The 26,505-nt window shown below is 39.2% G+C and overlaps 1 protein-coding gene across 1 annotated transcript in view; it reads left to right on the top strand.

Annotated features, from left to right (window-relative positions):
- The window catches only part of LOC118426625 (formin-like protein 7), a 29,932-nt gene extending 3,475 nt beyond the window's left edge, over positions 1-26,457 (top strand). The window contains exons 2-12 of the mRNA XM_035836133.1: positions 5,714-5,740; positions 6,064-6,185; positions 7,747-7,904; positions 8,589-8,707; positions 12,271-12,633; positions 13,158-13,312; positions 19,086-19,248; positions 21,437-21,632; positions 22,275-22,393; positions 22,964-23,127; positions 25,288-26,457. Coding sequence (XP_035692026.1) covers positions 5,714-5,740; positions 6,064-6,185; positions 7,747-7,904; positions 8,589-8,707; positions 12,271-12,633; positions 13,158-13,312; positions 19,086-19,248; positions 21,437-21,632; positions 22,275-22,393; positions 22,964-23,127; positions 25,288-25,420 — 1,719 coding nt within the window. The 3' untranslated portion in view covers positions 25,421-26,457. The remainder of the gene's footprint in view (positions 1-5,713; positions 5,741-6,063; positions 6,186-7,746; positions 7,905-8,588; positions 8,708-12,270; positions 12,634-13,157; positions 13,313-19,085; positions 19,249-21,436; positions 21,633-22,274; positions 22,394-22,963; positions 23,128-25,287) is intronic.
- Positions 26,458-26,505: the final 48 nt, after the last annotated feature.

The following is a 26,505-nucleotide window of genomic DNA, read 5'->3' as shown; positions in this document are numbered from 1 at the left end:
TAAATGCATAAAACATAAACCTGCATGAGCATACAAAATGTCATGAGAAAACGGACGTATACTGTCAAGAATTTTCATTTAACTTCTGTCCGTCACAACCGCTATGATGTAACACTTCACTGCTAGCGTACATATAAAAATGGCGGGAAAATGGCTGCGTACGTTCAATTTTGCCCATTCAGTCGTAGATCCGGGCTATTATGCAACGGTTCTTCACACTTTTACATGAGTTGTAGGTCACCAACAGAAATTCAAGATTTTTGTTGAATCATGTTCGTCTTGTGCCGTGAGCATGTGTAATTATGATCTACAAATCTGGCAATGAATGTGACAGTGTGTTCGTCCCACGACGAGCTGCCTACCCCGAAAAAGATACTGAAAACTTTTGGCCTTGTTGTCTTCGAATGCATTGTTATCGATGCTTTGTAAATGATGTATTGGACACCTAGATGTCTGAAGTGTGCACACCTCAGAAATAACTATTGTTGCATGTGTAGATCTCTTTAAATTCCATCATTTTTGATCGGCCGGTATAAGTCTTACTGCCGGTATTATGCCAATGCATGTTAGAGACTCTGATTCCAAATTGTCCTAGTACAGTCTGCAATTGTCCTGAATCCCAAACTCTAGTATGTGACACATACATTTAATTGAGACATGTTTTTGAACGCCAGGCAGTCTTCTTTAGCTTCACACCACTCTTGCTAGCCTGATTTAATCACGCTTCTTAGGCCCGTCCTACACAGACTACACTCTTGCTTAGTGCAATGAATGTACAGTTTTGTGCATTGTGTCCAGAGCATGGAATTTGGCATTTGCCTTCAGTCAGATTAAACACAATATTTTACCAACGAAACAAAGGTGCTTGTCACCAGGAGTATACCCCTTTTTTCCGATCACGTACACCAGCGCTTTTCTTTTATACCTTAGATTAAACATTTTGATAGCAGGTCATGAGTTAAGTTTGTTCTAGGTAGAGTCCTCGCCTTGGAAGTCAGAGAGACCATGGGAATTTAGAGTGCCTTGTCAACAAGTCCCATACCCTGACCTTTGCGTTAGAATTAGAGTGACGTTCTTTCCCTTGGCGACCGTTTACTTACGCACAATGACGATAAATACGGTCTACTTCATACATTGTCTGCTTGTCGCTCGGCGGTGGTAATAATTACGAGCAGGGTGGATATGGGATATTGTGATGACAGCTATAGTAGTCTTTTATAATTCATATGTGTGCCAAATACATAATGAATTGGGTGTTGTCAGATCCCAATTATTTAAAGATGTCGTGATCATCTATTAAGTAGATCAATGATGGCGTATTGTATTTGTGATTTGTAGACTACTACAAGATTAAGTCTATCCTCTATCAAAACTCCTATCTTTGGATTCATGAATCTTCTTGTCTTAAACCCACCATGATTACATTTTTGGCTGGAAATAAGATTATTGGATTTGTAATCTTAGTGTATTTCTATAATTACAAATTTTTAGTTACTTTATTTGTGTTCTATTTCATCCTTTGTAATGATCCCTTGTCAGTCATCTCTTGTTTGGCTATCAAATAATTCCCAACAATGTGCATTTTTCTTAAGACACTATTCCCCAGTGTCATGAAGGAGAAAGAGACAAATTCATGAACATGCATATGAGTATCTATTAATATGACATCCAGTCTACTGTGGACTGACCAGGCTCTCTTCCACCGGCGTAATCTTTTGCACCCAGTAGGTGTGTAAAGTAGTGGGTGGGGTTAGAGGTTAGCTGGGTGGGGACAGTACAATATACAACAGTAGGAGACAGAATTGGACAAGTTTTCTAAAATTCACTTGTCCTATTGGGCAAGTACATAAAAAATTTACTTGCCCCAACCAAATTTAAATCACTTTTGTCTTATGCATTTTCACTTCCAGCTATGTAATTCTTTTAAAATTGCCTCTCTTTTTCTTTGTTGACCAATGTTTGAGGCCATAACTTTGAAAAGTAACAAGTATATCAAAATCACATGGAAAAATCTTTCTTGCCCGATTGGACAAGTGGGGTAGGACAGGCGCTTGCCAGATTGGCACTTTCACTTGCCCATGACAATTGTGCTATTGGACTTGTCCAACCCTGGAAGCCGCTGTGGCCAATTAAACTTGGATGCATATACTAGTAGGCAAAAAATTGCCCAGTTGGCAGAGAACACCGTCCGCCCCTAAGAAAGGTCAGCCAAAGAAGTTAGCCACCAAATGACAATAGACTTATAATGCCAGGTTAGTTATCTATGAAAATAATCTGCGTTGACATTTTTCTGACAACCCTTCCTCAATACCTTCCTAATCCAACCCATAATAGTCCCTACATTCCATCCTTAGTAATATTATCCAACAACTAAGCCCCGTCTTTGCTGTAAGAATAATATTTATGTGAACTGTTGTCCATTGAAGTTACGGCGACTTTTCTATTATGTCTGTGATTGTAGGGTCAGTGCATTGACATGTGGCCGCTAGTGTCACCAAGTTGTTTTTACACTATTGTTAACACATGTACAGTAAAAACATCCAGGGAGAAACATAGGTAATCTCATGTTTAGTGTGAGGTAACTTGATGTTCTAGAAAGACCTTTACTTTTCTAGGCCAAACCTTAAGTGTTTAGAACAAACATAAAAGAAGTCAAAGCTATTTTTTGAACTTCATTTGCTGCAAACGTTTGTAGTACATATTAGACAAAACAGCAAATTCAAACTCAAACAGTATTGTACTTGTACATGTGCTTCATAATTATACTTGAGCAGCAAAGGGTGAGCAAAAAAAAATAATGTATTGCTCTGTTCAAATCAGTGCATCATCTTTGTATAAGGGACTGTTTCCAAACAAGCTTATTCTCAGTTTTTAACTATATCATTATTAAATGACAGTTGTGTTAAAAACAGGTACATCAAAGGCTTTGATTTTAGGCTTGTTATGTTGTTAATGTAACATACAACCTGTTTTGTTTTGGTTGCTAGGTGACTGCCTTGGTTACTAGGCACAAAGCAATGTCCAGCTATTACGAATACACAAATGACACAAGTACAAATAAAATAGACAGTTGAAAATTTGGGTGAGTAGATAACTTTTCAAATTGAAAATGATTGTTAAATGGCCTTTTACCATTGAATTTGAAAAAAAGAAAGGTTGATCAGTTGACACCTTACTGAATGCACAAAAGCGTCACTGATTATAATTGCTGGAATAAAGGAGTTTGTAAACAATTTGTCACACCTAATATTGTCAACAATAAATGGTTTCAAACAAGTTTCACTTTTCTCTGTTGCCAAAAAATCATATGGCATGCTCCTCTGAACTTTTTGATAATGATTTGCCTTAAAAAAGTAAATCTGGAATAAAAAAAATTGATTTAAGATTGTAGTAGACAAGGGAATTATGGTAGTGCGCGGCGCCATTTGAAGAATACATTTTTAGATTAATGTATCATTTATTCCCTCATATTGTGTGATGTACGGCATAAATGTCATACTAATATTGCCCACATTTGTATACTCAGTACAGTATATCCAATCAAAATTAAACGTTTTGGTTCTATACTTCCCCAGTACACATTTTCTAAACGGTGAACCCACTATCTATGATTTATTTCTAACAGCCATTTTTACCCCACTTGTATTCCCATACCCCTACAGTCTCCACAGGTGTCCATTGTTCTACATAACCTGTTCACCTGGGTCTTCTCAGTAATTGGCACTAATCATGGCTACTTATTGTCTAGCCTGTGGCACACAATCTCTTGCTGTCAGGCACAATACACCTTTCTCATGCAGCGGCCATGATACAATCATATAGATCTAAAACAAGTTAAATGAGAAAAACAAAAGACTGACTGTCCACCATAATTAGCAGTTCAACCAATGATAGCATGGAAATTAGAAAATCAACCAATAAAAGAATGGCTGCATGTCCGTCAAATATTTGCATTATTCTGTTTTATTTTGCACTCTTAAGGGACTATGAAACCAGTCTACGCTACTCTAAATTGCTACATCTTTCGGTGCATAACATTAGTTATAATATATTTATCATTTGATCTTATATTGTGAAGATTTGTGTGGTTTGGAGGAAAACTAAATGGGAGCTGATTCTAAGAATTAGTTTTGTCTGGTTGCCTTTAATAAAGACCTCGTCTTCTATCTATCATGGCTGCCATGTGAGAAAGTTGTATGGGGCCTGGTTGGGATGGCAACTTAAGTTGCTATACATGTACATCTACTTATAATTATTCTGGTTGTCTTGTTGCAATACAGCACTAGTCACTCACTGATAATACTTCATGAAATGCCTTTGGTGCCTAGTATGTCTAAATTACCCACCCAATGGTTGGGAGTGCAATTTTAGTCATTGTCCTTATGCTGGGTGTCCTGTTCTAATACAGCACTGATAATACTGTAAATGCATTTAAGTTTGCTGGGATTTTATTTCGCGGTAGCGGGAAAAACGACTTTTCGCAGTGGTTTTAATTTCGCGGTAAAACCATAGACTGTAGTCTAATACCATAATAGAAAATGTTTGCGGTGATTTTATACTTTTAAGTTCGTGGTGAACATTAATCTACCGCGAACATTTCTGCATTTACAGTACTTCATGAAATGCCTTTGGTGCCTAGTATGTCTAAATTACCCTCCCAATGGTTGGGAGTGCAATTTTAGTCAGGATACTTATTCTGAGTGTCCTGTTCCAATATAGCACTGATAATACTTCATGAAATGCCTTTGCTGCCTAGTAGTAAATCTAAATTACGCACCCAGTAACCCTACCTGCAAAGGAATGCCAGCTGTACTGAATGTATTGCTCTACTAATAGGGAACCAATCAGCATGCAGGCAGCATTATACCTAATAGGGTGTTATTAATTGGATGATGATTGAGTGTTTACACACTAATGCCCTCTGGATAGTGATTAGGTAGTGGGGGGCAACCCAATGGACTCAATAGATTTTACCTGTTCGACATATACTACAAGTGCTGTACATAAGCACACTAAAAACATCTTTGTTAATGTGAAATATTTTGAATATTGTGTCATGCTGTAGGAAGAATTACATGATTGTATAATGTTATGTGGTGCCATGAATTGGTGCCATGAATATTTCAAACATTCCATGAAAATGGGGAAATGTTTAGAAAGTATAAACGAATTTCTAATGTTTGGAAATCATGAAATATATTTACAGATGGTTACAAAGTTTAGATTTAATTGTAAACTATGGCAACAAATGCCAGAGTGGTGAATTGGAATAGACTCTAAATCACAGTGGGGGAAAGAGGCAATCATTTTAACTAAGATTTTTAAATCGAAATTGCATGGCAACTAAAAGACCTGGTGGAAATACACATTGGCAAATTGTGCATAATAAAATTTGATCAGCAACTACATGTAGAACAGTTACCAGTCTAATTTGACTTAAACTTTTGCTTGAAATTACAATACTTTATTTTGGTGTCCTGTTTGCAGTTGGTCTGTTCCAGATATCTGTTTTATGTCAAATGGCAGTTCTTAAAAGAGCAGATGTCTGTAATTGAGTTGTTGTTATGGTTACCTTGTTTACTTCTAGATGGGTTGAGTTACAAAATCTTTATCTACTTTTGTGTGGCAAAATTATAGTGTGTATATTGTATGATATATGTTTGCTATCTATTGTTTTGTCATTTCTAACAGGTTGTTTTTTTTGCCATTTCAGAGTCACAGTCCACTTAAAGATAATGAGGTAGGTAACTGATTACTTTAAGTTTAAAAGTTTTTCGTGGGTGAATTTTAAGCCAGACCTGAATGTCACAATTCAATGCTAGTTGACCTTTATCTGTGAGGTAACCTATAGCCATTGTTTTTAGAACAGGGTATTAAGGCAAATCAAGTTGATAAATAGTGGTTTCAAATTGCAATATTTTCAAAATTCTAACAGTTTGAAAACACTGTACATCAACTTGATTGCCCTAAATACCCTGTTTTTAATGACAACGGATATTGGTTACTCTAGCCTGCCGATGAAGGTTATATCAGTTGTATATAATTTGCCTATACATGTACTAGGTAAGAAGAGGCGAAACACCACAGTTCTTTGACATCTCCAAGAGAGCGTGGCTTCACGATCGCCCCCCACAATCTCCGCCCCGAACACCACCCCCTCCGCAAAGAATAAGGACGCCAGTCAGGTGGGTGCAGTACCTACATATTCCCCTAGGTGGAGCTCCAAATGTAGGACATCCTTCATAATGCAATGATTACGATCCCAACAACTGTAGTGCAGAACCTGGTCAATAGAGGGCGTTTTTATCACAGTACATCTTGGCATGTGCATTTCCCATGGGAAAGAAGATTATATGTTATACCTTGGATGGCCAATATGGGGTGCTGTATCATTGTGGCTTCTGTATCCAAAACTGAAGTTGCCCCTTTAGATATGTGAATTGAACAGAGCACCATTTATAATACTTTTAAAGAACTTAATATGATGTTTTTGCACATTTATTTGCATATGCTCCATAATGTTTCTTAAAATGATATGCCATGCGCGGATCCAGGGGGAGGCGCGCCGGGCGCGCGCCTCCCCCTTCAGCTGGCAAAAAAAAAAAAAAATGGCAAGATAAACCAAGGCTACTAGAGGTCTTCGGAAGTTACGCCAAGAATATTGACAACGTTATAAAACTAATTTGAAAGAAGATTTTCTGGTAATTATTTAGAGAAATTACTAGTGGGTCTTTCGAGTCACGTAAACTTACGGTAAAGGCCCGGGGCGCGGCCGCATCAATTTCTCCCCAAGAAACTGGTGGGTCGCTGTAAGCCAAAATCGGCGCTCAAAAATATAGAAAGAGCGTGGAAATTTTGTAAGATCTCCAGAAAATCAGCGGAAGTTAGTTATTTTTGATGAACTGATGATTTCTATCGTCCGTCATCGGCTTAGAGAGACCAAGGACTTGGAGAGACGCAACCCGCCTTGGGAAAATCGGCGTTGTGCGCCGACACCCCCCTCCCCACTCCAGTTCTGATCAGTCGCCGCGGTGACCGTGCTGACGTTTTTGTTGTCATTTCCCCCCGATTTATATAATAATCGTCATCAAGTACCACCGCAGAAGCAAAAAGAGTCCGAAATATATGCATTTTCAAATGTGTAAGACACTTTCAAAATCGTCTCCGGCAAGCCACTCAGATCCCACGAGATTTCTCTGCGATTTTATAGGAGCGCGAGCCGCTTCGCGGAGAAAGGCAAATCGGCAGCCAGGTACAAATAATTTTGCGATATTGTTTGTGTAGCGTGGCGTCATTTATGAATATTAAGAAGGAGGAACTAGCCTTCGTTAGGTTTGTCCTCAGTGGTAGTTGCTAAAAATAGTAAAAGATGTCCCTGAAGTGAACTAGACAGCCACAGACATGACAAAAAGTTAGTGTTAGTTTGCTTCTCAAATTTGCTCAGATATGGCTCTAAAATGCACCAGAGAGCCTCTATTTCTTATAAATTTTCTGGGGGAGGCCCCCCATACGCCCCCAACGAGAGGGGGGAAACCCCCTCTCGTGCTCTCCCCCCGCGCAGCTTGCGCTGCGCGGCCGCGGCCTTCGGCCGCGTCATGGTGCGCGCCCCCCCCTTAACAAATTTCTGGATCCGCCAGTGTATGTTGTTGTAAAAATGCATAATTGTGATACTATGAAGAAGATTTCAGACTAAAGACAAACAGTTGTAGAAGAGCAAAATCTGATCGGCTTTACACTTTCTCCTAGGATTGTCAGAACTCCATCAAATGTGTCGGCCAAAGCCGGCAGCGGGGAGCCCAGCACAGTGGAGATGTCTCCCCCTCCATCCCCACCTCCGGAGCAGGAGGAGGAGATACCTGTAGAGGAGGAGGAGGAGGAGGATGGAGACTGGCAGGAGCAGATTGGTAAAGATTACGTACATCATGGTTTTAGTCTTTTTGTGCTGGCTTCATTTTTTTCTCCTCATCCTATTTAATGTTAACCCGATTCCTAGTTCTTGTATTAGACCAGGGACATTTTTTGTTTAATGTACTGTCTTATAATCAGGCCTCACTAATTTCATTTGTTGGTTCTCGGATTTCAGAAGAACAAAAATAGAATTTCTAACTGGAAAAACAGGATAAAACCAAAGCCTAGGTTAATAGTATGCCCTGTCCATTTGCTATATTTTCACTTTAAAAAATCTGAGGACCATGAAAGGAAATTGGTGTGGTCTTGAGTTCATTGACTGATTTGAGAGTTAAGAAAATTCTGTCTTGTCTATCCATGCTGCAGCAGAAAAAAAGGAACAGAAAGGTTTGTTGTTTTCTTCTGCCAAAGGTGAAAGATGAATCCTCTTCCTTAAGTCGTTTTTCGTAAGGGTTTCTTGCAGAGATCATGAATTTGAGCACTTTTTTTTTATCACTCTTATCTCTCTTTTTACCTATGGCTAAACGAAATCAATGGGTAAAACACTCATAAGTCTGACACATCACCTTTCCACCATTACAGTCATGTGTCAATCTCACAATTTTATCTTACCCCCAGTAAATGTACGGCATGTTTCATATGGTAACAATAGTAACGGTTGCTTTTCATCTTGTATACAGAGGTGTCAGTGCAGATGAAGGAGCCAGAGCCACCGCCCCCCTCCCCAACCCCTGAACCCCCTGAAGAGCCAGAACTTGCCTGGGATGAGGAGGAGAAACAGGAGGAGGAACAACCAAAGGTCAGACTTTCATAGTTCACAAATAATTCAGCACATCAAATTCAAATGGTGGTAAGAAGGTAGTCTCGTTGACTTAAGGTTCTGGGTTTGCAAGGCCCCACTCTTTGGAAAGGCTTGTAACATTTACTAGACATTTCCTTACTTGACTCAGGTGAAAATGAATATCTTTGCTTTGGTTAGGGGCATCCTCATGGATGTGATGTAAAGCTAGAGGTCCCGTGTTTGAGGAAAGACATACCCCGAGCAATTGTTAAAGAACCCACTACACTTATGGAAAAGAAAAGCAGTCCTTCCTAGTGTGAATGGATCAAACCTTACGGTCCAGTCTAACTGTACAAATTTGGTGAATCACATCTTAAGGTGGTTTGATCTGACAATCCTTACCACCTAAAATCCTTTGAAAATTGAAACATATGGTCTTTACATACAAATAAACCAACAAGTTTGAAAACACTGAAACACCCCAAAGCATAGGTGAAAAGGTTATCTTATTCAGGTCAAACTGACCTAGTCTGGTCAGGCCTGAAATATTGAAACACTTGTTTGTCATTATTAGTATTATCATCAAATATACATAGAGATTCAAAGGGAAAGATTCTGAGAAGATTTAAAAAAAAACAGGAAAGTCTTCACCTTGTGAAGTTAGGTAGTTACCTGGCATACAATCCTTGTCGCTCTCTTTTCCTGAAAGTGTTGTGATAACAAAAAATTATCTGAATTGATTAGATTTAATGGTGCTGGTCAGAATGATGAGTAACAAGATATTTTACCTCTATGCCACCTCTGTCCTATCATGCATTATAACTAATGGCATGATTTGATGAACTGTTATTCTAGATTATCGATCACATGAAGGACCATAATGCCATCCAACCAAACAATGGGATACTATATGATATATTGGTGTGAAACACAAAGGCAAATTCTTTTTTATCCTCTGTTCAAATCCCCTAATCCCCAAAGTTTTCAATTATTGACGAGGTCGTGTGCCAACGTTTGTTTACATGGTTGCCGGACGCACACTGGTTGGCATTAGAGTTTACGAGGGTTATTGTGTTTCCTTTCGAGAGTGGCGTCCATTCAAAATTTTATGTTCTGAAGTACTAGTCTGGAGTGAATTGTGTTGGTGGGACATAAGTACTTGGTCGAGGCTTACTCAAAACTTGGTCGGCATTGTTCAACTGTAACTATTATAGCATCGTTGCCATACCAGTGGACCAAACCTACTTCTGTCAAAAGGCTCTTGGTGTAATTGTGAAGAGATGATATCTCTCTATGGTGTGAAGGACAAAAGATTAATGTTTGGTGTGAATTCCCTAAGTGAATGCTCCAGGCTTTTTTTAGGATCACTCTGAAGTAGGGCACCATTGTTGTTTCGTAGTTATTAATTCATCGTTACTAAACAACCGAGCCAAACTGACTTTAACCAAGAGCTCTTGAAAAGGTTAGAAATCTTTATAGAGATGGCTGGCTCGATAGCAGCGAGGAATTTATGCGCGTCTCGGAAAAGTAGACGGACAGACATGAGAAAGAAGAGAATGTCGCCCGGAAAAAGCGGAAAACATGTCGCAGAAGATGCATCCGTTAGGAAGATCATTGTCAATCTTAACTTCAAGGTGTATGAGGTAAATAATGCTCTTTCTTTACTGTGTAGTCCGTTTGTCTGGTAACTATCATAACATTGCAAGATAAATGAAACTAGCCACGCCATTGCACATACAAAGTATTACATGCAGTAATGTCATAGCCTTGATGCTTTTAGTTTCAAGACATTTATCTTTTGAATTAATTCAGATGTCGTCTGTCCGGCGATCATGAAAAGATGTAGACAATTGTTATGCAAGATAACAATTACTCAAGCAACTGTGGACACATTTGTTAATTGTCTTTCTTCAGTGACTGAAATGTCTGTCCATTTATGAAGCTCATTCAGTTGCTTGAGTAATGGTTTATAGCTTGCATAGCTTACTGCGTACTTGGATGTCTAGCGTTTATTGATGAAGGCAATTGTTGTAACGTCATGGTATTGGGTTTGTAAGCTTGCGGGCCCGGGTTTGATTCGCGGTAGCCAGGAGACTGTTTCTACTCGCTTTTCTAATGTGTTTCACCGCTAGAAGTATTACAAAACTTTTTTTATATCGTATTATTTGTAGTTGTGTGGGAATATTTGTTTGTAGAAGAAGTAACGTTACGCTGTCCTGTCAAATTGTCAATGGAAATAGGAACGGGATGACTTTGACTCAAGAGTTAATATTTATGTGTGTGTGGACTTTTTGTTTGTCTTTCCTATAGACAGATTGTAGGGGAATCTGCTATGTAACAAGATTTAAATTGATAGTATTCTTCTCAGACTATAGATGCAGAACCCAGTGACTGATGATGATGATGATTCTTCTCAGCTTTTAACTTAGTTCTGTACACTTCTGTAAAATGTTGCCAGATAATTCAATAGATCTTTTTCATGTGATGTCATACTCGTGTTCGAACGTTGGAATGGCTATAATAATTTGAACGATAAAGCTGCTCATGATTCTCCACACGGCTGTGTATTGCGTGTGGTGGACCCGTCATTGGAGGGAAGGATTTTATTCAGAAACAGGTTGAATGTTTGCTATGCTGACTGCACGTTCCTAAGAATTTCCGTTTCTATCTAACAACAGTACATGCTCTTTTGGAGGACTGAAAGTTGGTCTCTGGCACATGGCCATCCTGTGCTCTATTCCGCCAGGTTATCATCCAACATGGCGCACACGCGTGATGTGGCGGATTTTCAAAAGTCCGTGAAAAAGATCTATACTTACATAGCCACCTTATTGAGAAAAGTCTCTCTGGTAACATGTTTACATGGGCAATCACATGATGATAATGGTTACAAAGTATCATTTGTCTCAAAACCTAACGAACAAACGTATCAAACATTTTCTTTCACCAAGATAAACAATTCGTGATTAAGACAGTCACTATTTGTAGTATTAAGTGACTGACTACACAAGCCTCTTTATCAAAGCGACAGTGTGTCATCTCCCAAATAGACCCCCTGAGTTGAAAATTGAACCAGTTAGTAAAGAAACAACATGGTGCCAGATGGGTATGGTATCTTTGATAACAAACATTTCCTTTTCAATGCAAACGGGCCATGAAACGGTTCTTGGCAGAGCAAACACAATCCTGGCTTAGAGCTGAAGAGAGCTTTGTGTTGATGGTTGTCAGAAAATCTATTAGAAAACTCCTTTTTTTAAAGATATATTTTGGGTAATATTGCAGGTTTGATAGTGACTTGTGAGTTGAGGTATCGGTAGGTACAATGTGTATTGAAGTGTTTACATTTACCTTGTTTATTAAGTGCCTGTAGACAATTGTGTCATTCATGAACAAAATACATGTACATGTATGTTTAAATTTGTCCATATTGATGTTGAAGAGAGACATGTCTAAGTGCCATACAAATTTACCATAATTGATAACTTGATGGAATTCTGTATTAAATTGAAAGTACATGTATCCCTGGCCAACAATGTTCTTTGTTTGAAGGCTACACTAACATGAATTTCTTTGTTTTACAGCCACCTTCGCCACCTCCCACCCCTCCAAGGGAGCCAACACCCCCTCCACGAGAGCCCACACCCCCTCCGAGGGAACCTACACCCCCTCCGAGGGAACCCACACCCCCTCCAAGGGAACCCACACCCCCTCTGAGAGAACCTACACCCCCTCCAAGAGAGCCCACACCACCTCCAGAGCCAGAAAAAGAGCCAACACCACCCCCATCCCCTCCCCCTGTGGAAAAGGCCCCCACCCCTCCACCACCGTCCCCAACCCCTGAGGTGGAAGAACCCCCAGCAGAAGTCGCCCCGCCCCTGGTGGAAGAAGAACCCCCAGCCCCCACACCCTCACCTGAGCCAGTTGTAGAGGACCCTCCCCCTGAGGTATGGTTAAGTGAATAGATCTTAGATAAGACAAATAGAACACATAAAGTCTTTAAAGATATTGTCAATCTTGAAACTTTTGCTGTGGTTTTATTTTTGCATTCTTTCAGTGACCACCTCTCAACTCTGAATTCATGACACAGTAAATACTGTGTTAACAATATGTAACGCTAGTTCACCTTTATCTACGGGGTAACCTACATGTATTTCCGTCGTTTTTAAAAACGGTATTTAGGTCATGGCTAGGGACAGTGGTTTCAAACTGCGATATTGTGAAAATATTACGATTTAAACTAACCTCTGTCGACTTGATATCCTTAATATCTTGTTTTTCAATGCAACGGTTTTAAGTTACTGCACAGATAAAGCTTCAACTAACGATACTACTAAGCATAAATGTTAACTACTACATTACAAACTTGATTCAACTGCAAATTCAAAGCACAGCAAAATATTAGTTAATGTTAACGTTACATTGGAATAATGTTGAATAAATTCATCTTCTTCTGGTGCTTCCCACCCAGGTTGAAGAACCACCTACTATGGAAGAAGAAGAGCTAGAACCTGAACCTGAACCAGAACCTGAACCAGAACCAGAACCTGAACCAGTAGAAGTGAAGGAAGTGAAGATAGAAGAAGTAGAGGTTGTGGAACCACCCATAACTCCTGCAGAGAAAAGGTAACACTGGTTCATAAGTGCATGCATTTGTACCCCCAGTAGTACTCATCTGTAGTAAATTAAAACATCTAAAATGTGAAATAAGTCAAATCATGATCATACACAATTATAAAACTTTTATAAGGCCCCAATTCCACTAGATTACAGCTGCTGCAACCTGTATTACATTTTTGTAACTCTTTTCTATCATGCAAATTCGAAATGGAAAAGTATGATTGAAAGAGCAACAAAACACATTAACTATGATTAAGTATAAAAAATTTGTTTTTCATCTATGAAATTAGCTGAGAAATCTCTCAAATTTCAGGTTGGCAGTCACAATGAGGTCAAACTACTAGTGGAATGAGGAAGTATTAACGGGGACCGCCCTAAGACGGTCCCCGTCGTAAGACGGTACGGATTTTTTGCTGATCTTATTATCCATATTAAGTACACCGTGTTTGTTGCCACTGACTATGCTGATTACAAAGGTAAATAAACCAAGTCCATGCACACAGCTTTAATTTGCATTCCAAGTATACCTTAACATATTTACTTCATGTTTAAAAAAAAACAGAATTCTAACAGTAATGTTGACAGTGCTGAATCACTTCGGTCACCGGCCTCTGCGTATTGGCGGCTCGTGTCGCTAACTATACGAACTCATCCAAGCAGTCATACAACTGCCATGATACGCATAAATAAAGCTCCATAAAATACTACGAATATGGGTCTTCAAATGTTTGTTGAGTAGAAAAGCAACCAAATGGAAGCGACTGCCACCATTGTACTCCCAAGGGAGTGTGGCCGTGAAGGTGGCAGACTAGAGAACGCTCCAAAGATTTATTTGACTGTAACAAATGATTCGTGCTGTCAATGAAAATAAGACTTGACAGAGAGATGTAGATGATATTTTCATATTATCAGACTGAGTTTTGTTGATGTTGGCGGTGTCGTTTTTTCGTAATGTTTTTTTTAGTCGGGCATTCACAATCAGTGCATTCAGCCCATTGCCCGTAAAACATCAGCTGGATGGTTCTAGGTACAGCCTTCCTCATGTGAGACAAGAAGTACATACAGTCACGATTTTACTGTCAAAAGAAAGCTAAAATATCATACTATTAATTTTTTTCTGTGTACTTAAATTCACCACTTACTTCTGAAGAGAGCAAAATATAAAAAAAAGCGTACCGAGTTAGGCACACTGTTCAGCGTAGCACAAAATTGGAAGGTTACATACACAAAATTGTCTCTCAGTGTTTGCCGCTTGTAACACGCAGCGCGAAAGGTTCATGAACCACATGAATGCATTTCTTATTCAAGTATGTTGTTCAAATCTATGAGTAAAAAATTCAGTCATCAAAATTTGACCACTCTCAGGCAACTAGCGATAGAGCGCCATGAGTTTGAGCGCAAGAAAAAGCGTACCGTTTTGGGGCACCTCCCGTTAAAGACATTGACTACTTAACAATCATTGCAACTGCTGGTTGAGGTCAACATTTAGCTACAAAGCATTTGACTTACAATATTAATGATCTGGTATGTATAATTAGACTGTACAATATAGCTGCTATTTGTTGGTTCTACCAACTGTATGAGGTTTGCTATCAACTGGAGGTCAGAGGTCATATTAAGGTGACTGATAAAGCACTGCTACAACCATAACAACAGTGGCCAAATAGTGTGTTCAATATTGACTCAAGGGGGGGGGGGGTGCGCTATCCATCAATCTAAATGTTTGCACCTTTAGACTATAGGCAGAGGACTGCTCTAATACTGGGAAAACATGGTAAGCACTTGAATGGCACATGAAAATCAAAGGTTTATCTCAGTTTGAGATTTGATTTTAAACACTGTTCATCATCTAAAATTCACTGTCCGGTGCATGAAGACCACTTAGGGTATTGTTAAAATCTGGTCTAATATTGTAGACATGTGGCCACTATAGACAGGATTCTTAATGCTTGTGTCAATGGTAAATATTATCTGTGGGACCACCAAAAAGTGGTCATGTTGTCCAGGTGGTCCGTATGTACAGATGGTCACTTGTGGTCACTTTGGCCAGGTGGTTCTTATGTATAGGTGGTCACTTGCATAGGTTTGAGTATACGAACTTAAGCGACAACACACTCATTCGTGGTCTTGTATTTCTCCTATAAATTCTAATCTGAAATATTTATAGTGGTAGCTAATATTTCTACTCCAATAACTCGTGGCATTATTGGACAATACTTCTTTTCTTGAAATTGACACCAATATATGTTCATGTATTGCCCCAAATTTCCACATTCAATAATGATAAATGCCTTCAATTGTTATAAATGAGTGTGCACTAGGGGTATTAAAACTCAGTAAATTTATTATGAAATATGGTCCCCTATCACTCCCACATAAACAACAGGAAAAATCCAAGTCGCAAATTTTCTGTCTAAACCAAAATTGCACCTGTCCAGTATTTGACCTTTGATCTCTATCAGCGAAAACATGGTCGCTAATCACCTAATCCAAAGGTAAACGGCGCTGCGTCGTGTTTACCCGGCGTATTGACCCGACCGTTCATTCTCCCATCCCTGTCTATTCACTCTGACAGCCGACTGCTGTATGGCTTGTTTGCGTTGCTTAGCAACTGTCATGTGACTTCAGCAACAGCATGAATCATACCCTTGACGCCTTCAAACAAAAGCATACGAGATATTGAAAGCCATATATCTCAATTATGATCTTACACATGTAACCTAGCAATTTTTTGTACCTTGAGTATTCCGGATGAAAATTCTTTACATCACATTTTTGTCATTCAAAATATATAGGGTTTATCCAAGGGTCAATTTCCCTTTTACAAGTATTAAACAAGGAAGACAGTTAGTCAAAGGGTGATCAATAGTAGATTTGAGTCGTAGTGACAGCCCGTTGTGTGGGCTCTATGTACATGTACCTCCGTTACTATGTAACCTTCAGACCTGGTTAGCCAGACTATTCATTTTACAATCTGTTCAACAATAAACCCTGGGTGGTAAAGTCTGTAGGGAGTCAGGCTGGCAGTCTCTGTGCTGTAGAGGTGCGGGTATTGGCTGGAAGTGGTGTTCAGGCGTTCGGTCACTTCTAACAGACTCAAAACATACAAGAACTCATTTGACAAGTAAAGTTAGACCTACGTGTTGCTGTTTAGGAAAAGCGGTAACCCATCTTGTCGCAAGCCATGGAGCAGAACTGCTTACAGTAGACTGATCAGGGTCAAATTCAGAGAATCTAAACACTTAGAGAGCAGTTTCGAGTTGTCTCAGAATCTGTAAGGTTTCATTCTCAAGAAAATGAGTGAGGAAGAGGAAGAGGACGTTGGAAGGTAAGGTGTTAGCTAAGATTTGAATGAGAAATTGTTGAAGACATTTTGTGTATACATGTACATTGTATAAGTATACAAAATATGATGTACATGTACTTGTGTTCAGTCTTTTATGTCATCCAGGATTGCTTGTTGTTGATATACATGCACAGACTAGTGCCCCTTAGATATTGCTTGTTGTTGAATGTACATTGTACATGTACAGACCAGTGCCCCTTAGTTGTACAAATTGTTACAAAGTCAATGAAAAATTGTTGCACAAACTGTTAAGAGACTAATTCCCTGGCAACCAACAGCGTCGTTCATTCTATGAACCTGACTTTTGTTGTTGGTAAGCTCATTGCATATTTAAACATCTTAACCTTGGCTGTGAGGGCTTAGATGCTATATCAAATTGTGAACATAGGTATTTGCAAGTCTTTAATAATCTTTGAATAGTGTATTTGGTCAGAATTTTGAACGATTCTGGTGCATTGTAATACATTCGTAGAAAGCTTTATCATAAAAGCTGCAATGTAGGTAGCTAAGGGGCATGTTAGCAAAAAACATTAGAGCAAAGTGCTAGCAAGAAACCTTAGAGCGAGCCGTTAGAAAACATTACAACTGTGATGAGTGATTTGGTAACAAGGTATGCCAAAATGCTTTCCTGCTACAACATAAAAGAAAGGAATAATGGTCAGAAGATTTGGTTTTGCTTTTAATCTTCCAAACGCTGCTTAAGTACTGGTCTGTAATTTTGACCTTATGTAGTGCTGTTACAGTATTTGAAATGAGGCAAGGTACAAGACAGGGCTCTAGCCAGCGTTCGTTTTTCCGTCAATTGACGGAAATTCGCTGTGTCTGACGGAAAAATTTTAAAAGCATTCCGTCAACCTTGACGAACAAAATCCTTGGTGGAAGCTACAGGCGAGTTGGGGACGCCGTCCACGGCCGTAAAAGCCACATTTACTACTTTGTAGTGTCATGGGAAAATAAGTTTTCGCGGTTTTCACGACGACTGGAATTGGCTGACGGAAAAAAAATTCGAGCTGGCTAGAGCCGTGCTACAAGACTTGAACAATTTAAGCTACCGATAGCCAAGTGCAAGATCTGGGTATCAGTAGCTTAAATTGTAGTCTGTCGTCATAGTATTCTTGTGACGACAGTGATTTGATACATAGCGACATTTTCCGTCCTCAAACTTTTTTAAACAACAGTATCACAAAGGTAGAACTCACCTTACAGGTAACATACCAACTACAGAAGGGCTTTCATGTCTTAGACAGTTGAATCAACTCCTAGGAAGCAAGGTTTACATAGCATAAGAAATGGAGCATGGCGTGTACATGTAAACCCATTCTACCAAGCAACGGACATGCTCGTGGCAAAATAACATTGAAGACAGAAGCTGTGATCATGTCACTGGTACATGTACACATGCTGCCCAAGTCGGGTATTCTCTGTCTGTTTGTACTAATTTGTTGCCATATCTCGGTGCTTTTTTCCTTGGCGTACTTCAATGGGAAGCAGGGTTCGACATGTTAGGTTCATGTAAGTTTTGCCAGTGTAAGCACCATAGATTTAGAGGGAGAATCACCTACTTATCATTAGCCTATGAAACGTAGTGTGCAACACACTCGTGTATTTTGGTATAATGCATTATTGCCTGGGAAAGTATTCACCTATTCCAGTTATCAAAACACCTGTTCAAGCATGTTTTCTTTCATTTTGTGTAAGATTGATTGCTTTGTAGAATTGGTAATTCTACTAATGAGTACCATAATGGTACCTATTAGGGCATATTATTTTAGCTTCACATTCACATTTTAATGGCGTTTACCTGCACTGCATTGTAGAACTGCAGCAGTTCTATATGGCCAGGTGGCATAAGGGTAATGTTACATTACATGTAGGTGCAGAGAAGGAGTTCATGTAGTAAATTGAGTTGTAAGCTTGTAAACAACCGCCACCCACAGCTTTAACCTTCTCACTGCTACCTTACCTTGTTGCCAATACATAGTCTGTGACAAAGGGATACCTCGGCATGGTAAAGGTTAACTCATACCAATAACAAACACTAAGCATGTTATGCAATAGGACTGGTAACACCATGTCTTATACAAATGTAGACATAGGTAAACTGATAAATATCTTCAGACCAAGAGGTCTAAAACTAGCCTGGGTACTACCCTATTTCTACCGGGGCTCCTTACACTCGTACCCTGATTATTAAGGTAGCAAGTGTAAGGTGCACCAAAAAGTAGTTACTCAAGCAACTGGATATGGTTTTGAAAACGGTCAGACGTTTTCAGTAAATGTAAGGAGCCCTGGTAGAAATATGATCATGGTAAGCAGGCTAGTCTAAAACCACTGAAAATTACATTTTTATCACTTTGAGTTTGAATTCTACTCATATGTATCTTGGAATTTCATTTCTTCACTGACTGATTCTTTCCTTCCCTTCTTCCACAGTGATGAGGAGATGGAAGAACCCACGACAGAGGCTCCTCAGGAGGAGGGGGACGGCAAGAAAGGGAGGAAGAAGTCAGCCAAGGGGAAGAAGAAGAAGAAAAGAAAAGCCCCACCCAAAGTGGAGAAGACACCAGTACCTAGTGCCTTGCTCATGGATGCCTCGGTCAGTTGTGTTCAGTTTACTAGACTAAATGTTAAGAGTTATGTTGGATAATAGCATGATACATTGTACAATCGTACATTTTGTCTGCCATTTGATTCACAATCAAATGTGCCAGACTCTACAGAGATTTTGTTGATGACTCAACTAAGGCCCCCTTTCTGTTAGACAACAGTAACACTGCAACCTAAAATTGCATTTGTGTAGTCCTTGACTTCATCATTTGAATATCATGCAAAATGTTGAAATATGACTGAAAAGACATCAAAACACACATGTACAGAACATAAAAAGGTTCTGCTTTTTATCTATGAGATTCGTTAAGCATTCTTACACTTCAGTCACAGTTAGGTTGTTGCCCTAGTGAAATGGGGGTTTAAAAGTATAAGAGCATTTATATGTACTAAGTCTGTAAACAGTGAATTTCCCTCTGAATGATCTGTCTTACAGACTAATGTCAGATACTTAGTGCTCCTTGAGTTGTTTTCTAGAACTGAGGAGAAAGCTTACATGCCATGTTTTCTTTCTTGGGCAAAACACTTTAAGAACCTTAAATCCTCAAGAGTCACTCGAAATACACAAGGAGCACATTAGAAGGATAAGCTAACCAAGAAACCATCAAACATCATTTCACAAACACTTATCACAACACACTATGTTACAACATTACTGTAGTTGCCTTTGGTAAATTAAGAAATTTCTTTTGACCATTATGAATAGATTGTTATTAACGATCACCGAATAGGTCCTATGTACAGTCAAACCTGTATTAGCGGCCACCTTTGCATACCGGCCACCTGGCTATAGTGGCCACTTTTTGTCGGTTCCTTGGATTCGTAATGATTAAGAAATGGGCTTAGCGGCCACCTGCCCAACGCGGCCACGGCCACATGATTTCCGGTCCCGAAGACAAAGAAACACTGCCAATTACGGCCACAGCGGACGGCTGATCGACGGTCCGGCACGCATTCGGCCATACAGCAGCCGTATTGTCACCCATTTTAAAACCCCGCCGGATTTAAAACCTCTTTATTTTCAAAACAAAACTGCCCTACCGCCGACAAACGAGGTCATATAAGGTATTGATTGTTACTAAAACCATGTGTAACTTTTTGCTTGTGGTCTTTATTAATCAGTATTTTCTCTATAGCGGCCACCTCTCTATAGTGGCCAATTTTGACCAGTCCCTTGAGTGGTCGCTATAGACAGGTTTGACTGTATTATGCAAATATGCAAACAACAATGTTTCTGTCAAACCGCTGTCAAAGAGCAGGGTTGCAGTACAGATGAAGTCTCTCGAGTTTTTCTGACGACAGTCCCTTAAGTTCTTACTGCACCACTCCAGCTTTCCTTAGTCGTTTGTTCATTACGGAATAACAAAACCTCACCTTGTGATTACTCAGCTGACCCTCTTGACAGCCCGGTCCGTAAACTTATCCCTCACGAGAGCGGGCGACTTTTGTCTCCGCTGACCACTACACAGTGCATTAACCATGTCATCTAACATGCTTGAAATGGTCTGAAAGAACCATCCAGTGGCTCAGGCATATGTTCATGTGTCAAACACTCTGAAAACAGGAGATTGCGTAGGCAAGGGAAGAACAGTTGGTCGGGACTCATGTTTTTGTAGAAGCAGGTTTCAGGTGTACTTGTTATTACATTTATTTGGCAATGTGAGTACTGGTAGGTTTATGCATTTTCTGTTATATCTGTTGTTTGGTCAGTTGAATAATCAGTCAGTCAGTCTGAGTAATACATTAGGACATTTGGAGCATTTTGGCATACATGTACCAAAAAAATAATGTAGGGTAGGTTTCTAAGGAGAAAGTCACATAGCGTGTGCAATGTTGTGGACTATTCTTGGTATTGGTTTGAATGTATACTTAACAAATGACTTTTTTGTAAGCTGTTTCAAGTTCATAGTTTTCCTGTCATGAACCGTATCAGATGTTTAAAAAACACTGTTTATGTAAGGGAGTGAGTTTGGTGTTTTAGCTTCTGCATAAGGACACATTTGTAGCTTTTTACATCAATTATTATCAATAAATCAAGGTTCTCTCCATTCACACATGGTTAGAATTACAGCTTATGTTACGTGTCAAACGATAACAATCAAGTAAAAAATGTACTGTTCATACTCAGCCATTTGGATATTGCTCATTGATTATCATACTCCAAATCTTTCTCACAGGAGATCTTAAACATGGAGATGAAGATGAGGAGGAAAAATCTCTTGGAGAACAAGGCGGAAAACGACGCCATCGTTGCGGAGGTCCAGGAGTTTGAGGTGAAGCGACCCAAACAGCAGGCGTGGCTGCAGGGGAGACTGGCCCTGTCCAGACAGATCAGCAGATTCGAGCTGCCTATGGACATGAGACTACTGGAAGGTGGGATTAAGTCCACTATTAGGTCTTCATGATCTTTTGAAATAATTAATTAGCATGAAAATCTTAGCCTGAGTATCAACCTACATGATCAGTGTATCAACCTTTCTGTTGATGTGGAAAGTATATGGGATCCAAGTAAACTATCTAGGATGACACTATAAAAAATCTGGGGTAGGTGACAATAAAAACCTGGAATGATATTCACAAACACTTTTAATGATGTAGGTCCTGGAGTAGGATGAAAATTTAAGAATTGCGAACAGAGTCATAGTTTTAGAAGAATACAGTCAAACCTGTACAACTAACCACCTTTACATACATGTAAGGGCCACCTAGCCAATGTGAACATTTTCTGATGGTCCCTTGGATATTTGATTGATAATTTCCCATCAATTTGATACATTAACATTAAGAATCCTGTCTATAGTAACCACCCATTTTATCAGTCCCATGAGTAGACCTTTTGGGCCATGGCTGAATGTAATATTCTTGTGACATAACCTGATGAAGCTATGATCACGGATTAAGGTTTCAGTTTGGTTATATGGTTTTCACCTTTTCCAGAATGTAGTCAATGTACGCTATGTCTGTAAAGCATAAGATAGAACTAACATACTAACATACTGTCTGATCTGCTTTTAGGGATGAGTCCTATTGAGTACCTGTCTAACTACTGCATTGTGAGCAAGAGGAGACAGAACCTGTACAAGCAGTCCTTCACAAAGGCAGACAGAGACAGGGATGGAATCATCAGTGTTAAGGTAACACCTTACTGTAATTCTTCAAATTTTCATATTGTCATAGAAGATCACAGCAGGGCTCGAAATACCACCTGCATATGTAGGTTAGTGAAGGTAAAATTGGAGCTGTGCAGGTGTTTCTGGTGTCTACCTGTACCTAACCTGCACTGGTCCATGTACTGGGTTTTATACATAAATGTCCTATGATGTACATGTAGGTGTATATATATATAGCAATGGTTCCTGATCAATGAACAATTTTAGTATTATCCATACTTCATAAACTCAGAGTAGTGCAGGTAAAATTGTCTGGTGCAGGTAATTTTAAATGTTACCTGCACCAGTCCAGGTATGCAGAAAAAAGTATTTCGACCCCTGTCACAGTATAGAATTTTGGCAGACACAGAAAAGCTAAAAACAAAACTGAATGAAGAGTTCAAGAATAATTGCAATACCATTAAATGTTTGAACAAAAAAAGTCAGAATCTCCATTGAGCCAAGTTTATTTTTTAATGTCACCCAAATGCATGCTTTTAAGCTATTTATCTATATTTTCTTTGGCAGAATTGTAATTGTCATTTGATCTTTCAGGAATTAGACAAGGCGCTGAAACAGATCCACGTGGACGGTGTCACGACGGAGCAAGTCCAGAAAATCCTCGACGTCATCCAGGCCACCGACGACACCAAGTTTGACGCCAAACTGTTCACCGCTGTCTGTGCACTGGCTGAGAGGATGCTGTACACATACTTTGTGTAAGTCTTAGTTAAGCAGTTTTTTACCTGGATCCTTTGGTAGGCTAATATTTATGTGGGCGAAGCCACACATATAGTTTTCTTACAAGTATTTCACCGGAAATCAGAAACAAATGGAAGCCTCCATGTATACGTACTCCATGTTTCAAGCTTTTTGATTGGCCTAAAGTCGCACTTTCTCGGTTGTACATCAGAGGTGAACCTATCAACGCGCAGGACACAATCGGCATCCATTTTGATAATAGCCAATCAAAACTCAGAAAAATGGAAGCTGTTAGCAAATACTCCGCGTTCCCAGCTTTTTGATTGGCCTAAATTCAGACTGTCTCGGGTGTACGTCAGAGCTGGACCTATCAACGCAGAGAACACAAAATGTCATTCGGCATCCAGTTTTATAATAGCAGCTGAGACGCGGCAGTAAATCGGCCATGCATTCGACCAAACAGGCGCTCAAGGAAGAAGTTGCCCGCCACGGAATGAACAAGATTGATAAATTTGCACAGAAAAACATTATCTTCAGAAAATGGGACCTTGGAATCTTGCAAATTAAACAGTGAACGGACGTGTTCAAGCTACGCATTGCATTTGTATACATGTACCTGTTAAAATGCCAGCAATAACGTTACGGCAAGCTTGGCCGAATGGCTAAAGCACCAGCTACGTTTGCGCTTTTTTCGCTAGGTCAACCCTGGTTCGATTCCGGGCGGGAACAACTTTCTTTTAGTTGTCCTTTTTTTTTCTTTTTTGATATTTACAACAATTTATCTTGCAAACAGAGCATCGTTCAGTTTACACGCCTTTTTATTTATTTTTTAATTGCCCTCAAAAGACGGCGTTTAAAAACGGTCGGACGGTCCATGTGGGGAGGGGGGCTCGTCAACGCCTCGGACCATACCGGCAGCCAAATACTGTATCGTCGATGTCTGTCGCCTGCGTCGTTAAGTCAAATTTGGAATGGAGGCTACGGTACGGTACCGGACCTGAACCTGATCATGAATTTCAGCTTTATAATTAATTGCTACACAGCACAACCCGTGACGTCAGGTAAAGGCCGAGAATAGGGGTGAACCGAGAATACGGGGCACCTAATGGCAATTACTATTGTGTGTAAGATAGTTTAAATTAAACTTCAAAAAAGGCCACGGGAAAGACTTGCTGCATTTTCGCGAAAATGTTGTCATTCTAGTTGTTTCTTTTCTTGCGATTTTTCCTTTCTTTTCCCTTCGCCCACATCCTGCATTTTTTCAAAAATGTTGCCTTTCTAGTAATACATGTATTTAGGCCACTAGTAGGGGTAGGGGCTGGTACATGGTACCAACTGGTACACAAAACCAGTGTTTTGGACTGGACCAGTCTGGAACAAAAAGACCAGAAAAATTCAGTGGACTTTTGTTGGGCCGATTAGGATATGAATTTTTTCCATGAATGTTCATTTTGAGGTTTACTGTTTATATTTTATCAGCCATGCTAAAAAAACAGCCCAGTGTGATAAAATGAATATTTACACATTTTATTACTTTTTTTCTGCTTGCATTACATTGAAAATTAAATAATTTCAACATACAAAATGATTTGTAGCACTCAGAGGGACTTAGTACCTGTATACTTGTGTCTTGCTTTCCAAAATAGGATCTAACAACAGTATTGCCATAATCAGGTCCAGTTTCAGACCTGATACTCCTGACCTGATTAGCCCTAGACCTGAATTTTCCCTACCTATGCCATCTCTAGCCAACAGTACTGATCACCAGTGCAAATCACTTTTTAATGACTCCAATCTGCTTCAAGCTGCTGTTGCCAACTCACCCCCTGTTGTGCAAGGATTAGCACTCAGCTGCTGCCCTTCCTACTATTGATTGACCGTGAAATCACTGTAAACAATCTGTCAGCAGGGGGTAGGATATAGTCTCCAAGCAGAGGTTTGGCTCTGACTGTTTTTGAAGTGTCTGTTTTTCTATTGGGCTTTCTTTCTTGTATCATTTTCTTTATGTCTCGCAGCCATAAAGAAAATGTTACAAAACAGAAAGCCCTATTGAAATGCAAAAAGACATGTACCTCTGAGAGTAGGTAGAGTAAGTCATCTCATAGTTTTGAGTGCATATGTGCAGTTATTATGCATTCTAAGATCTAACATATTTTACTTTTATTGTCTTGTTACAGTACGGAAGACACTGATGACATCATGTACAGCCAGAAGGAGCGAGTGGAGGACGCAGACTTCTGCGCTCTGGAGTGGAAACTACACGGTGTGAAAGTCAACCCTCCCATCAGGAAACTACTACAGATGTTATAGCTGTCCTAATGTGTTAGACAAAACAAGAGTAATGTTGAAAAAACATCTTGGGGACGCGTGTGTAGGTATTATTGGAGACAATGTATTCATGCTTATAAGAAATTATGAAGTAAGCCATTTGAGAAGGGCATATTGTCAGTGTAGGATGAATGAAAAACTTAAGAATGCCAGTAAGGCCACTTAAATTTAGTTTGTTGGTTCACAGATTTTTTTAAAGTGAAAATATAGCAAGCAGACATCATAACTGCAACGGGCAGGGAGGTTAAGTTGACTATGACCATGTCCACTGGTCCTCAGGCTTTATTTTCATGATGTTCTTCCATTTTTGAAAATCTGTGAACAAACAAATTAAACTAGTGTGGCCTAATGGTACAACTGATATATCCTTGCTAATAACTGATCAGGAAAACTGCTTGCAATAGGCTATATTCAATGTAAGGTTGATATTCTTGAAAGTATAATTTCATGAATATTACGTTAGATGCATTTTTGCTGCTATTAAACTATTTTATGACAGACTTACAGGACTGTCTATAAGTATAACATTGGGATGGGCAATGGGCTTTAACGCAAGCTTTAGAAACTATAACGTTATGTAAATACTGATATAATTGTATCATTTTATTATATGATAATGTTTATTCTGCATTTAATGCTGTGTAGAACATCTTTTTTTGTACACATTTTATTCTTACTGCAGTTTTTGAAGGTGTTAGTGTTTAGTGCCAAATGCAAGCATTATAAGTTATAATTCTGTAAATATGTGGAAACATTTAAGTTGCCATGTAACAACATGGCAGTTAATACTTATTTTGCAGATGCTTTTTTCTGCTGTTAATGTTAGACTTTGCCTCTACCAATGATTTTTGTAGGGAACCTCAGAGAATGAAATTAGTAGTGCAATAAACTTGTGGAATGATAAGAAAATATATGAATATAAAAATGTAAGAAAAGTTGGAAAAGATTTAATTCTTTGTCTGTGAAATCCTATTGTTGTGTAATCAGATGTTTATATTAAATCTATCATCATACTGAAATATTGCTTACTGTTCTATTCATTGAAAATTAATACTATAGTTCACTCC

This window comes from Branchiostoma floridae, chromosome 11, assembly GCF_000003815.2.
Source record: "Branchiostoma floridae strain S238N-H82 chromosome 11, Bfl_VNyyK, whole genome shotgun sequence".
NCBI lineage: Eukaryota > Metazoa > Chordata > Leptocardii > Amphioxiformes > Branchiostomatidae > Branchiostoma > Branchiostoma floridae.
Note: the sequence above shows the minus strand (reverse complement) of the source record. Positions and strands in the feature narration are given on the sequence as shown.